This window comes from Oncorhynchus tshawytscha, unplaced genomic scaffold (genome assembly GCF_018296145.1).
Source record: "Oncorhynchus tshawytscha isolate Ot180627B unplaced genomic scaffold, Otsh_v2.0 Un_contig_3458_pilon_pilon, whole genome shotgun sequence".
NCBI lineage: Eukaryota > Metazoa > Chordata > Actinopteri > Salmoniformes > Salmonidae > Oncorhynchus > Oncorhynchus tshawytscha.
Genome location: NW_024609763.1, coordinates 152501 through 168109, shown reverse-complemented (window position 1 = coordinate 168109; position 15609 = coordinate 152501). Strand labels below are relative to the sequence as shown.

At 46.3% G+C, this 15609-nt stretch overlaps 2 protein-coding genes across 2 annotated transcripts in view; one reads left to right on the top strand and one right to left on the bottom strand.

The window, feature by feature from the left end:
• The window catches only part of LOC112240198 (parvalbumin alpha), a 62391-nt gene that overhangs the window by 26908 nt on the left and 19874 nt on the right, over positions 1–15609 (bottom strand). The window lies entirely within an intron of this gene.
• Positions 9123–15609, top strand: part of LOC112240981 (neutrophil cytosol factor 4) — a 50475-nt gene continuing 43988 nt past the window's right edge. Inside the window, exons 1-3 of the mRNA XM_042317696.1 lie at positions 9123–9765; positions 10515–10599; positions 11472–11631. Coding sequence (XP_042173630.1) covers positions 9731–9765; positions 10515–10599; positions 11472–11631 — 280 coding nt within the window. The 5' untranslated portion in view covers positions 9123–9730. The remainder of the gene's footprint in view (positions 9766–10514; positions 10600–11471; positions 11632–15609) is intronic.

The window sequence follows — 15609 nt, the reverse complement described above, 5'->3', positions numbered from 1 at the left end:
TCTTCTACCCTGTATTGCTCTCTTCTACCCTGTACTGCTCTCTTCTACCCTTTACTGCTCTCTTCTACCCTTTACTGCTCTCTTCTACCCTGTATTGCTCTCTTCTACCCTTTACTGCTCTCTTCTACCCTGTACTGTTCTTTTCTACCCTTTACTGTTCTCTTCTACCCTGTACTGCTCTCTTCTACCCTGTACTGCTCTCTTCTACCCTTTACTGCTCTCTTCTACCCTGTACTGCTCTCCTTTACCCTTTACTGCTCTCTTTTACCCTGTACTGCTCTCTTCTACCCTCTGCTAACCTGTACTTCTCTCCTCTACCCTGTACTGCTCTCTTCTACCCTGTACTGCTCTCTTCTACCCTGTACTGCTCTCTTCTACCCTGTACTGCTCTCTTCTACCCTGTACTGCTCTCTTCTACCCTGTAATGCTCTCTTCTACCCTGTACTGTGCTCTTCTACCCTTTACTGCTCTCTTCTACCCTGTACTGCTCTCTTCTACCCTTTACTGGTCTCTTCTACCCTTTACTGCTCTCTTCTACCCTTTACTGCTCTCTTCTACCCTGTTCTACCCTTTCCTGCTCTCTTCTACCCTCTTCTACCTTGTACTGCTGTCTTCTACCCCGTACTGCTCTCTTCTACCCTGTACTGCTCTCTTCTACCCTGTACTGCTCTCCTCTACCCTGTACTGCTCTTCTACCCTGTACTGCTCTCTTCTACGCTTTACTGTTCTCTTCTACCCTGTACTGCTCTCTTCTACCCTGTACTGTGCTCTCTTCTACCCTGTACTGCTCTCTTCTACCCTTTACTGCTCTCTTCTACCCTTTACTGTTCTCCTTTACCCTGTACTGCTCTCTTCTACCCTGTACAGCTCTCTTCTACCCTTTACTGTTCTCTTTTACCCTTTACTGCTCTCTTTTACCCTGTACTGCTCTCTTCTACCCTCTGCTACCCTGTACTGCTCTCCTCTACCCTGTACTGCTCTCTTCTACCCTTTACTGCTCTCTTCTACCCTTTACTGTTCTCCTTTACCCTTTACTGCTCTCTTTTACCCTGTACTGCTCTCTTCTACCCTCTGCTACCCTGTACTGCTCCCTTCTACCCTGTACTGCTCTCTTCTACCCTTTACTGCTCTCTTCTACCCTGTACTGCTCTCTTCTACCCTGTACTGCTCTCTTCAACCCTGTACTGCTCTCTTCCACCCTGTACTGCTCTCTTCCACCCTTTACTGCTCTCTTCTACCCTTTACTGCTCTCCTCTACCCTGTTCTACCCTTTCCTGCTCTCTTCTACCCTCTTCTACCCTGTACTGCTGTCTTCTACCCATACTGCTCTCTTCTACACTTTACTGCTCTCCTCTACCCTGTACTGCTCTCTTCCACCCTGTACTGCTCTCCTCTACCCTTTACTGCTCTCTTCTACCCTGTACTGCTCTCTACTACCATGTACTGCTCTCTTCTACCCTGTACTGCTCTCTTCTCCTTTACTGCTCTCTTCTCTACCCTGTACTGCTCTTCTTCTACTGCTCCTTTACTGCTCTCTTCTACCCTTTACTGCTCTCTTCTATCCTATACTGCTCTCTTCTATCCTGTACTGCTCTTTTCTATCCTGTACTGCTCTCTTCTACCCTTTACTGCTCTCTTCTACCCTTTACTGCTCTCTTCTACCCTTTACTGCTCTCTTCTACCCTGTACTGCTCTCTTCTACCCTTTACTGCTCTCTTCTACCCTTTACTGCTCTCTTCTATCCTATACTGCTCTCTTCTACCCTGTACTGCTCTCTTCCACCCTGTACTGCTCTCTTCTACCCTTTACTGCTCTCTTCTACCCTGTACTGCTCTCTTCTACCCTGTACTGCTCTCTTCTACCCTGTACTGCTCTCTTCTACCCTTTACTGCTCTCTTCTACCCTTTACTGCTCTCTTCTACCCTTTACTGCTCTCTTCTACCCTATACTGCTCTCTTCTACCCTGTACTGCTCTCTTCTACCCTGTACTGCTCTCTTCTACCCTGTACTGCTCTCTTCTACCCTTTACTGCTCTCTTCTACCCTTTACTGCTCTCTTCTATCCTATACTGCTCTCTTCTACCCTATACTGCTCTCTTCTATCCTGTACTGTTCTTTTCTATCCTGTACTGCTCTCTTCTACCCTTTACTGCTCTCTTCTACCCTGTACTGCTCTCTTCTATCCTGTACTGCTCTCTTCTACCCTATACTGTTCTTTTCTATCCTGTACTGCTCTCTTCTACCCTTTACTGCTCTCTTCTACCCTGTACTGCTCTCTTCTATCCTGTACTGCTCTCTTCTACCCTGTACTGTTCTCTTCTATCCTGTACTGCTCTCTTCTACCCTTTACTGCTCTCTTCTACCCTGTACTGCTCTCTTCTATCCTGTACTGCTCTCTTCTATCCTATACTGCTCTCTTCTACCCTATACTGCTCTCTTCTATCCTGTACTGTTCTTTTCTATCCTGTACTGCTCTCTTCTACCCTTTACTGCTCTCTTCTACCCTGTACTGCTCTCTTCTATCCTATACTGCTCTCTTCTACCCTATACTGCTCTCTTCTATCCTGTACTGCTCTCTTCTACCCTTTACTGCTCTCTTCTACCCTGTACTGCTCTCTTCTATCCTGTACTGCTCTCTTCTATCCCTGTACTGCTCTCTTCTACCCTGTACTGCTCTCTTCTACCCTTTACTGTTCTTCTATCCTGTACTGCTCTCTTCTACCCTTTACTGCTCTCTTCTATCCTGTACTGCTCTCTTCTACCCTTTACTGCTCTCTTCTATCCTGTACTGCTCTCTTCTTCCTGTACTGCTCTCTTCTATCCTGTACTGCTCTCTTCTATCCTGTACTGCTCTCTTCTACCCTTTACTGCTCTCTTCTACCCTGTACTGCTCTCTTCTACCCTGTACTGCTCTCTTCTATCCTGTACTGCTCTCTTCTACCCTGTACTGCTCTCTTCTACCCTTTACTGCTCTCTTCTATCCTGTACTGCTCTCTTCTATCCTGTACTGCTCTCTTCTACCCTGTACTGCTCTCTTCTACCCTTTACTGCTCTCCTCTACCCTGTACTGCTCTCTTCTACCCTTTACTGCTCTCTTCTACCCTGTACTGCTCTCTTCTACCCTTTACTGCTCTCTTCTATCCTATACTGCTCTCTTCTATCCTGTACTGCTCTTTTCTATCCTGTACTGCTCTCTTCTACCCTGTACTGCTCTCTTCTATCCTGTACTGCTCTCTTCTATCCTGTACTGCTCTCTTCTATCCTTTACTGCTCTCTTCTATCCTGTACTGCTCTCTTCTATCCTGTACTGCTCTCTTCTATCCTGTACTGCCTCTTTCTATCCTGTACTGCTCTCTTCTATCCTGTACTGCTCTCTTCTACCCTGTACTGCTCTCTTCTATCCTGTACTGCTCTCTTCTATCCTGTACTGCTCTCTTCTATCCTGTACTGCTCTCTTCTATCCTGTACTGCTCTCTTCTATCCTGTACTGCTCTCTTCTATCCTGTACTGCTCTCTTCTATCCTGTACTGCTCTCTTCTATCCTGTACTGCTCTCTTCTATCCTGTACTGCTGCTCTTCTATCCTGTACTGCTCTCTTCTATCCTGTACTGCTCTCTTCTATCCTGTACTGCTCTCTTCTATCCTGTACTGCTCTCTTCTATCCTGTACTGCCTCTTCTATCCTGTACTGCTCTCTTCTATCCTGTACTGCTCTCTTCTATCCCTGTACTGCTCTCTTCTATCCTGTACTGCTCTCTTCTATCCTGTACTGCTCTCTTCTATCCTGTACTGCTCTCTTCTATCCTGTGCTGCTCTCTTCTATCCTGTACTGCTCTCTTCTATCCTGTACTGCTCTCTTCTATCCTGTACTGCTCTCTTCTATCCTGTACTGCCCTCTTCTATCCTGTACTGCTCTCTTCTATCCTGTACTGCTCTCTTCTATCCTGTACTGCTCTCTTCTATCCTGTACTGCTCTCTTCTATCCTGTACTGCTCTCTTCTATCCTGTACTGCTGCTCTCTTCTCCTGTACTGCTCTCTTCTATCCTGTACTGCTCTCTTCTATCCTGTACTGCTCTCTTCTATCCTGTACTGCTCTCTTCTATCCTGTACTGCTCTCTTCTATCCTGTACTGCTCTCTTCTATCCTGTACTGCTCTCTTCTATCCTGTGTGCTGCCTCTTCTATCCTGTACTGCTCTCTTCTATCCTTTACTGCTCTCTTCTATCCTGTACTGCTCTCTTCTATCCTGTACTGCTCTCTTCTATCCTGTACTGCTCTCTTCTATCCTGTACTGCTCTCTTCTATCCTGTACTGCCCTCTTCTATCCTGTACTGCTCTCTTCTATCCTATACTGCTCTCTTCTATCCTGTACTGCTCTCTTCTATCCTGTACTGCTCTCTTCTATCCTGTACTGCTCTCTTCTATCCTGTACTGCTCTCTTCTATCCTGTACTGCTCTCTTCTATCCTGTACTGCTCTCTTCTATCCTGTACTGCTCTCTTCTATCCTGTACTGCTCTCTTCTATCCTGTACTGCTCTCTTCTATCCTGTACTGCCCTCTTCTATCCTGTACTGCTCTCTTCTATCCTGTACTGCTCTCTTCTATCCTGTACTGCTCTCTTCTATCCTGTACTGCTCTCTTCTATCCTGTACTGCTCTCTTCTATCCTGTACTGCTCTCTTCTATCCTGTACTGCTCTCTTCTATCCTGTACTGCTCTCTTCTATCCTGTACTGCTCTCTTTCTATCCTGTACTGCTCTCTTCTATCCTGTACTGCTCTCTTCTATCCTGTACTGCTCTCTTCTATCCTGTACTGCTCTCTTCTATCCTGTACTGCCCTCTTCTATCCTGTGCTGCCCTCTTCTATCCTGTTGCTGCTCTCTTCTATCCTGTACTGCCCTCTTCTATCCTGTACTGCTCTCTTCTATCCTGTACTGCTCTCTTCTATCCTGTACTGCTCTCTTCTATCCTGTACTGCTCTCTTCTATCCTGTACTGCTCTCTTCTATCCTGTACTGCCCTCTTCTATCCTGTACTGCTCTCTTCTATCCTGTACTGCTCTCTTCTATCCTGTACTGCTCTCTTCTATCCTGTACTGTACTGCTATCCTCTTCTATCCTGTACTGCTCTCTTCTATCCTGTACTGCTCTCTTCTATCCTGTACTGCTCTCTTCTATCCTGTACTGCTCTCTTCTACCTGTACTGCTCTCTTTCTATCCTGTACTGCTCTCTTCTATCCTGTACTGCTCTCTTCTACCCTGTACTGCTCTCTTCTATCCTGTACTGCTCTCTTCTATCCTGTACTGCTCTCTTCTATCCTGTACTGCTCTCTTCTATCCTGTACTGCTCTCTTCTATCCTGTACTGCTCTCTTCTATCCTGTACTGCTCTCTTCTATCCTGTACTGCTCTCTTCTACCTGTACTGCTCTCTTCTATCCTGTACTGCTCTCTTCTATCCTGTACTGTACCTGCTCTCTTTCTATCCTGTACTGCTCTCTTCTATCCTGTACTGCTCTCTTCTATCCTGTACTGCTCTCTTCTATCCCTGTATCCTCTTCTATCCCACTGCTCTCTTCTATCCTGTACTGCTCTCTTCTATCCTGTACTGCCTCTTCTATCCTGTACTGCTCTCTTCTATCCTGTACTGCTCTCTTCTATCCTGTACTGCTCTCTTCTATCCTGTACTGCTCTCTTCTATCCTGTACTGCTCTCTTCTACCCTGTACTGCTCTCTTCTATCCTGTACTGCTCTCTTCTATCCTGTACTGCTCTCTTCTATCCTGTACTGCTCTCTTCTATCCCTGTACTGCTCTCTTCTATCCTGTACTGCTCTCTTCTATCCTGTACTGCTCTCTTCTATCCTGTACTGCTCTCTTCTACCCTGTACTGCTCTCTTCTATCCTGTACTGCTCTCTTCTATCCCTGTACTGCTCTCTTCTATCCCTGTACTGCTCTCTTCTATCCTGTACTGCTCTCTTCTACCCTGTACTGCTCTCTTCTATCCTGTACTGCTCTCTTCTACCCTGTACTGCTCTCTTCTACCCTGTACTGCTCTCTTCTATCCTGTACTGCTCTCTTCTATCCTGTACTGCTCTCTTCTATCCTGTACTGCTCTCTTCTATCCTGTACTGCTCTCTTCTATCCTGTACTGCTCTCTTCTATCCTGTACTGCTCTCTTCTATCCTGTACTGCTCTCTTCTATCCTGTACTGCTCTCTTCTACCCTTTACTGCTCTCTTCTATCCTGTACTGCTCTCTTTCTATCCTGTACTGCTCTCTTCTATCCTGTACTGCTCTCTTCTATCCTGTACTGCTCTCTTCTATCCTGTACTGCTCTCTTCTATCCTGTACTGCTCTCTTCTATCCTGTACTGCTCTCTTCTATCCTGTACTGCTCTCTTCTATCCTGTACTGCTCTCTTCTATCCTGTACTGCTCTCTTCTATCCTGTACTGCTCTCTTCTATCCTGTACTGCTCTCTTCTATCCTGTACTGCTCTCTTCTATCCTGTACTGCTCTCTTCTATCCTGTACTGCTCTCTTCTATCCTGTACTGCTCTCTTCTATCCTGTACTGCTCTCTTCTACCCTGTACTGCTCTTCTTCTATCCCTGTACTGCTCTCTTCTATCCTGTACTGCTCTCTTCTATCCTGTACTGCTCTCTTCTACCCTGTACTGCTCTCTTCTATCCTGTACTGCTCTCTTCTATCCTGTACTGCTCTCTTCTACCCTGTACTGCTCTCTTCTATCCCTGTACTGCTCTCTTCTATCCTGTACTGCCTCTTCTATCCTGTACTGCTCTCTTCTATCCTGTACTGCTCTCTTCTACCCTGTACTGCTCTCTTCTATCCTGTACTGCTCTCTTCTATCCTGTACTGCTCTCTTCTATCCTGTACTGCTCTCTTCTATCCTGTACTGCTCTCTTCTACCCTGTACTGCTCTCTTCTATCCTGTACTGCTCTCTTCTATCCTGTACTGCTCTCTTCTACCTGTACTGCTCTCTTCTATCCTGTACTGCTCTCTTCTATCCTGTACTGCTCTCTTCTATCCTGTACTGCTCTCTTCTATCCTGTACTGCTCTCTTCTATCCTGTACTGCTCTCTTCTATCCTGTACTGCTCTCTTCTATCCTGTACTGCTCTCTTCTATCCTGTACTGCTCTCTTCTATCCTGTACTGCTCTCTTCTATCCTGTACTGTACTGCTCTCTTCTATCCCTGTTTGCTCTCTTCTACTGCTCTCTTTCTATCCTGTACTGCTCTCTTCTATCCTGTATCTGCTGCTCTCTTCTATCCTGTACTGCTCTCTTCTATCCCTGTACTGCTCTCTTCTATCCTGTACTGCTCTCTTCTATCCTGTACTGCTCTCTTCTATCCTGTACTGCTCTCTTCTATCCTGTACTGCTCTCTTCTATCCTGTACTGCTCTCTTCTATCCTGTACTGCTCTCTTCTATCCTGTACTGCTCTCTTCTATCCTGTACTGCTCTCTTCTATCCTGTACTGCTCTCTTCTATCCTGTACTGCTCTCTTCTACCCTGTACTGCTCTCTTCTATCCTGTACTGCTCTCTTCTACCCTGTACTGCTCTCTTCTATCCTGTACTGCTCTCTTCTATCCTGTACTGCTCTCTTCTATCCTGTACTGCTCTCTTCTATCCTGTACTGCTCTCTTCTATCCTGTACTGCTCTCTTCTATCCTGTACTGCTCTCTTCTATCCTGTACTGCTCTCTTCTATCCTGTACTGCTCTCTTCTATCCTGTACTGCTCTCTTCTATCCTGTTACTGCTCTCTTCTATCCTGTACTGCTCTCTTCTATCCTGTACTGCTCTCTTCTATCCTGTACTGCTCTCTTCTATCCTGTACTGCTCTCTTCTATCCTGTACTGCTCTCTTCTATCCTGTACTGCTCTCTTCTATCCTGTACTGCTCTCTTCTATCCTGTACTGCTCTCTTCTATCCTGTACTGCTCTCTTCTATCCTGTACTGCTCTCTTCTATCCTGTACTGCTCTCTTCTACCTGCTGCTCTCTTCTATCCTGTACTGCTCTCTTCTATCCTGTACTGCTCTCTTCTATCCTGTACTGCTCTCTTCTATCCTGTACTGCTCTCTTCTATCCTGTACTGCTCTCTTCTATCCTGTACTGCTCTCTTCTATCCTGTACTGCTCTCTTCTATCCTGTACTGCTCTCTTCTATCCTGTACTGCTCTCTTCTATCCTGTACTGCTCTCTTCTATCCTGTACTGCTCTCTTCTATCCTGTACTGCTCTCTTCTATCCTGTACTGCTCTCTTCTACCCTGTACTGCTCTCTTCTATCCTGTACTGCTCTCTTCTATCCTGTACTGCTCTCTTCTACCTGTACTGCTCTCTTCTATCCTCTGCTCTCTTCTATCCTGTACTGCTCTCTTCTATCCTGTACTGCTCTCTTCTATCCTGTACTGCTCTCTTCTACCCTGTACTGCTCTCTTCTACCTGTACTGCTCTCTTCTACCCTTTACTGCTCTCTTCTACCCTGTACTGCTCTCTTCTATCCCTGTACTGCTCTCTTCTATCCTGTACTGCTCTCTTCTATCCTGTACTGCTCTCTTCTATCCTGTACTGCTCTCTTCTATCCTGTACTGCTCTCTTCTATCCTGTACTGCTCTCTTCTACTGTACTGCTCTCTTCTATCCTGTACTGCTCTCTTCTACCCTGTACTGCTCTCTTCTATCCTGTATCCTGTACTGCTCTCTTCTACCTGTACTGCTCTCTTCTACCCTGTACTGCTCTCTTCTATCCTGTACTGCTCTCTTCTACCCTGTACTGCTCTCTTCTACCTGTACTGTACTTCTATCCTCTCTTTCTACCCTTTACTGCTCTCTTCTACCCTGTACTGCTCTCTTCTACCCTTTACTGCTCTCTTCTATCCTGTACTGCTCTCTTCTATCCTTACTGCTCTCTTCTATCCTGTACTGCTCTCTTCTATCCTGTACTGCTCTCTTCTACCCTTTACTGCTCTCTTCTATCCTGTACTGCCCTCTTCGCTGACATCTAGTGAAAAGGAATCGACTTTACATGTTGCAACTGGGCCAAAGGCCTCAGATTAGATGGTGCTGCGTAAAAATGATCTTCAACGGATCCCTTCCCTCCCCTTATTATGACTGCGGATTGAAGAACACGTGCGAGGCCAAGCATTCTATCTGCAGAAAACAGAAGACATTTACAACATACATGGTCCATTTATCAATTAGTGGCTATTTTACTCTGCCAGTCGCATGATTGTACAATGCCTGGTGTTGCCAGTTGCATTGTAATTGACATACTTTTCAAGCTTGAACGAACCCACACAGTAGTCGAGAGAGCAATAGTGAGAGAGGGAGATATATATGTGTGTGCGTTTTAACCTATTTTAACCTAGCAAGTACATCTGAATTTTATTTGATTCTCTGTTAAGAGGCTCGAGAACAACAAGACTGTTTCCCTCCCCATCCACCTCAGCAAACTTCAGAAACGGGCGTTGCGTGTAGCCTAATCATTTTGGGGAACTTGATTTTGGCTTCCTGATTGCACACGTTCCGCTCTGTCGCTTGTTTGCGCCTTCTGATCGCGTTCGTTCCGCTCCATGAAACCACTGTGCGAGTCTGTAGCAGATTTTCAGTTCAGGTTTCTGTTAATCGAAGGAGGGTTGAAGTGAGAGTCGACTGTACTGTGTTCTGATAAATATATCAGAAAGTTTCATTCTTCAATCGGCCCGGTCTCCATCAACATGTCGTCGCTGCCCAAGCAACTACGAGACGAGAGGTGAGTTACGAGGCCAGTGGTGACAGCGGTTGTTGAAGGCAGCATAGGACTGTTAGGACATGTGAACTTCTGATTCCAGAACTGTTGTTAATGTGCGTTTATGTAACCCTTATTTTACCAGTTAAATCGACTGAGAAGTGAGAAGAGGAGGGGGGATGAATGAGCCAACTGGGAACCGGGGAAGATTAGGTGGCCATGATGTATGAGGGCCAGATTGGGCATTTAGCCAGTAACTAGGCAATGGAATAGTAACAGTGAAGATATTTCCCCTTTTATCTGTGGTAGGACCCTATTATTCTATAGTGTATGCGTCGCGTTTCCAATCTTTCTAGAACAGTCATCTGTCAAGATTGTGAATTTGAAACTAAACTAAATTCCATAATAGTCACCAGAGTGACTCGTTTTGCAACATTCACCCTACATAAATGCGTGTGTGTACGCTATGACGTGTGTTTCCTCGCACCACAGGTGCAGTGTGTGTGTGTGTGTGTGTGTGTGAGAGAGAGAGTTCTCGGTGCCATGAAGCCCTGTACATCAGCCTGCGGTTGGACTGCTCTAATCTGTCTGATATGTTGCTGATGTTCTATAACCCCCAGGGTTCTTTCCCAATCCATGGTTGTATATATTAGTGACGTCAGACAGCACGTCTTGAAGCTGAACGTCACCTAAGCATTTGTTTACTTCTTAGTTCACCTCACCTCCTCTCCTCTTCCTCCTCCTCTTCCTCCTCCTCTCCTCCTCTCGCTCAGTGATTTTGACCAGCTTCCACACGACATTCCCATCAGTGCCACCATCGCAGACATTGAGGAGAAAAAGGGCTTCATCGACTATTATGTAAGTGTGTCTCTGTATGCTGGTGAACACTGACCACACAACCCACCAGTTAGAATGGTGAGACGCTTTAAACGCTAAGAATGGTGTGAAAAGCATCTCAAAGCTCATGTAAGAATTCTCCCTCCCTCCGTGCTCTCCTCGCCTCCTCTCTCCTCCTCCTCCTCCCCCTCCATCTCTCCCTGCTCTCCTCCCCTCCTCCTCCTCCCCTCCTCCTCCTCCTCCCCCTCCCTCTCTCCCTGCTCTCCTCCCTCCCCTCCTCCCCCCCTCCCTCTCTCCCTGCTCTCCTCGCCTCCTCCTCCCCTCCTCCTCCTCCCTCCTCCTCCCCCTCCCTCCCTGCTCTCCCTCGCCTCCTCCCCCTCCCTCTCTCCATGCTCTCCTCCTCCTCCTCCCCCTCCCTCTCTCCTGCTCTCCTCCCCTCCTCCTCCTCCTTCCCTCCTCCTCCCCTCCCTCTCTCCCTGCTCTCCTCCTCCTCCCCTCCCACTCTCCCTGCTCTCCTCGCCTCCTCCCTCTCTCCCTGCTCTCCTCCCTCCTCCTCCCCTCCCTCTCGCCCTGCTTTCCTCCCCTCCTCCTCCCCTCCCTCTCTCCCTGCTCTCCTCCCTCCTCCTCTCCCCCTCCCTCTCTCCCTGCTCTCCTCCCTCCTCCTCCCCCTCCCTCTCTCCCTGCTCTCCTCCCCTGCTCTCCTCCCCTCCTCCTCCCCCTCCCTCTCTCCCTGCTCTCCTCCCCCTCCTCCTCCCCCCTCCCTCTCTCCCTGCTCTCCTCCTCCTCCTCCTCCCCTCCCTCTCTCCCTGCTCTCCTCCCCCCCTCCTCCTCCCCCTCCCTCTCTCCCTGTCCCCCCTCCCTCTCTCCCTGCTCCCCCCCCTGTCTCCCGGCAGCGTTTTGTGATGGAGGTAAGGACCAGAGGTGGCAGTAAGTACCTGATCTACCGGAGGTACAGCCAGTTCTTCAACCTGCACAGTGACCTGGAGCTGAAGCATTCACCTGGAGACCAGGGCACATCTGGACCTAACACCTGCAGGCTGCCCACCCTGCCTGGTGAGAGGGGGGTGTAGGGGTGGGCTGCTCAGTGTGTGTGTGTGTGTGTGTACGTTTTATGCGCTTTTGCACATATACATATTATGTGTATGCTGTTGGGTGTGTCCTTGTACATGAATGTTCGGTATGTTGGGTATGTTGGGTATGAGTTATGTAAAAATATAATTCACCCTGTCATAGTTCACTTCTCTCCTGGGTGTAAGAATACCTGGCATTGTGTAAAACACACCGTGAACAGATAGACCAGGACTCCTATTACCTCTCAGTGTTAACACCATATCAGATAGACCAGGACTCCTGTTACCTCTCAGTGTTAACACCATATCAGATAGACCAGGACTCCTATTACCTCTCAGTGTTAACACCATATCAGATAGACCAGGACTCCTATTCCCTCTCAGTGTTACTGGATATTATGAAGACGTCAGTCAGTCCAAACACTTTTACTTTATTCAGCATTTACACACACACACACACACCAATTCAAAGACAGAAAGTGAGTGAGTGATCAAACCAAAGATTAGCCAATTGAAAGAGAGACAGACAGATAGAGAGAAAGACAGACTGAGAGAGAGAGAAAGACAGACAGACACACAGAGAGAGAGAAAGACAGGGAGAGAGAGAGAGAGAGAGAGAGAGAAAGACAGACAGAGAGAGAAAGACAGACAGAGAGAGAGAGAGAGACAGAGAGAGAGAGACAGAGAGAGAGTGAGAGAGAAAGACAGAGAGTGAGAGAAAGACAGAGAGTGAGAGAGAAAGACAGAGAGTGAGAGAGAAAGACAGAGAGTGAGAGAGAAAGACAGAGAGTGAGAGAAAGACAGAGTGAGAGAGAAAGACAGAGTGAGAGAGAAAGACAGAGAGAGAGAGAAAGACAGAGAGTGAGAGAGAAAGACAGAGAGTGAGAGAGAAAGACAGAGAGTGAGAGAGAAAGACAGAGAGTGAGAGAGAAAGACAGAGAGTGAGAGAGAAAGACAGAGAGTGAGAGAGAAAGACAGAGAGTGAGAGAGAAAGAGAGAGAGAGAGTGAGAGAGAAAGACAGAGAGAGAGTGAGAGAGAAAGACAGAGAGTGAGAGAAAGACAGACAGAGATAAAGAGACAGAGAGTGAGAGAGGAAGACAGACAGAGTGAGAGAGAAAGAGAGAAAGACATCTTGTTCCTATAAATACATTGTTACAAGGCTGTTACTGATTAGGCTCCGATAGCTCTGAGCATCGTTGCCAATAAAGATTTATGACCTTGAATGGGGATGATGACCATCGATTGGACAGAGGCTGACAGTCTCTCTCCTCTATATGTCTGTCTCTCCTTCTCTATATGTCTGTCTCTCCTTCTCTATATGTCTGTCTCTCCTTCTCTATATGTCTCTCTCCTTCTCTATATGTCTGTCTCTCCTTCTCTATATGTCTGTCTCTCCTTCTCTATATGTCTGTCTCTCCTTCTCTATATGTCTGTCTCTCCTTCTCCATATGTCTGTCTCTCCTTCTCTATATGTCTGTCTCTCCTTCTCTATATGTCTGTCTCTCCTTCTCTATATGTCTGTCTCTCCTTCTCTATATGTCTCTCTCCTTCTCTATATGTCTCTCTCCTTCTCCATATGTCTGTCTCTCCTTCTCCATATGTCTGTCTGTCCGTCTCTATACAGTGCCTTGCGAAAGTATTCGGCCCCCTTGAACTTTGCGACCTTTTGCCACATTTCAGGCTTCAAACATAAAGATATAAAACTGTATTTTTTGTGAAGAATCAACAACAAGTGGGACACAATCATGAAGTGGAACGACATTTATTGGATATTTCAAACTTTTTAACAAATCAAAAACAGAAAAATTGGGCGTGCAAAATTATTCAGCCCCTTTACTTTCAGTGCAGCAAACTCTCTCCAGAAGTTCAGTGAGGATCTCTGAATGATCCAATGTTGACCTAAATGACTAATGATGATAAATACAATCCACCTGTGTGTAATCAAGTCTCCGTATAAATGCACCTGCACTGTGATAATCTCAGAGGTCCGTTAAAAGCGCAGAGAGAATCATGAAGAACAAGGAACACACCAGGCAGGTCCGAGATACTGTTGTGAAGAAGTTTAAAGCCGGATTTGGATACAAAAAGATTTCCCAAGCTTTAAACATCCCAAGGAGCACTGTGCAAGCGTTAATATTGAAATGGAAGGAGTATCAGACCACTGCAAATCTACCAAGACCTGGCCGTCCCTCTAAACTTTCAGCTCATACAAGGAGAAGACTGATCAGAGATGCAGCCAAGAGGCCCATGATCACTCTGGATGAACTGCAGAGATCTACAGCTGAGGTGGGAGACTCTGTCCATAGGACAACAATCAGTCGTATATTGCACAAATCTGGCCTTTATGGAAGAGTGGCAAGAAGAAAGCCATTTCTTAAAGATATCCATAAAAAGTGTTGTTTAAAGTTTGCCACAAGCCACCTGGGAGACACACCAAACATGTGGAAGAAGGTGCTCTGGTCAGATGAAACCAAAATTGAACTTTTTGGCAACAATGCAAAACGTTATGTTTGGCGTAAAGCAACACAGCTCATCACCCTGAACAACCATCCCCACTGTCAAACATGGTGGTGGCAGCATCATGGTTTGGGCCTGCTTTTCTTCAGCAGGGACAGGGAAGATGGTTAAAATTGATGGGAAGATGGATGGAGCCAAATACAGGACCATTCTGGAAGAAAACCTGATGGAGTCTGCAAAAGACCTGAGACTGGGACGGAGATTTGTCTTCCAACAAGACAATGATCCAAAACATAAAGCAAAATCTACAATGGAATGGTTCAAAAATAAACATATCCAGGTGTTAGAATGGCCAAGTCAAAGTCCAGACCTGAATCCAATCGAGAATCTGTGGAAAGAACTGAAAACTGCTATTCACAAATGCTCTCCATCCAACCTCACTGAGCTCGAGCTGTTTTGCAAGGAGGAATGGGGAAAAATTTCAGTCTCTCGATGTGCAAAACTGATAGAGACATACCCCAAGCGACTTACAGCTGTAATCGCAGCAAAAGGTGGCGCTACAAAGTATTAACTTAAGGGGGCTGAATAATTTTGCACGCCCAATTTTTCAGTTTTTGATTTGTTAAAAAAGTTTGAAATATCCAATAAATGTCGTTCCATTTCATGATTGTGTCCCACTTGTTGTTGATTCTTCACAAAAAAATACAGTTTTATATCTTTATGTTTGAAGCCTGAAATGTGGCAAAAGGTCGCAAAGTTCAAGGGGGCCGAATACTTTCGCAAGGCACTGTATGTCTGTCTGTCCGTCTCTATATGTCTGTCTCTCCTTCTCTATATGTCTCTCTCCTTCTCTATATGTCTGTCGCTCCTTCTCTATATGTCTGTCGCTCCTTCTCTATATGTCTGTCGCTCCTTCTCTATATGTCTCTCTCCTTCTCTATATGTCTGTCGCTCCTTCTCTATATGTCTGTCGCTCCTTCTCTATATGTCTGTCGCTCCTTCTCTATATGTCTGTCTGTCCTTCTCTATATGTCTGTCTCTCCTTCTCTATATGTCTGTCTCTCCTTCTCTATGTCTGTCGCTCCTTCTCTATATGTCTGTCGCTCCTTCTCTATATGTCTGTCTCTCCTTCTCTATATGTCTGTCTCTCCTTCTCTATATGTCTGTCTCTCCTTCTCTATGTCTGTCTCTCCTTCTCTATATGTCTGTCTCTCCTTCTCTATATGTCTGTCTCTCCTTCTCTATATGTCTGTCTCTCCTTCTCTATGTCTGTCGCTCCTTCTCTATATGTCTGTCTCTCCTTCTCTATGTCTGTCGCTCCTTCTCTATATGTCTGTCGCTCCTTCTCTATATGTCTGTCGCTCCTTCTCTATATGTCTGTCGCCTTCTCTATATGTCTGTCGCTCCTTCTCTATATGTCTGTCGCTCCTTCTCTATATGTCTGTCGCTCCTTCTCTATGTCTGTCTGTCCTTCTCTATATGTCTGTCTCTCCTTCTCTATAT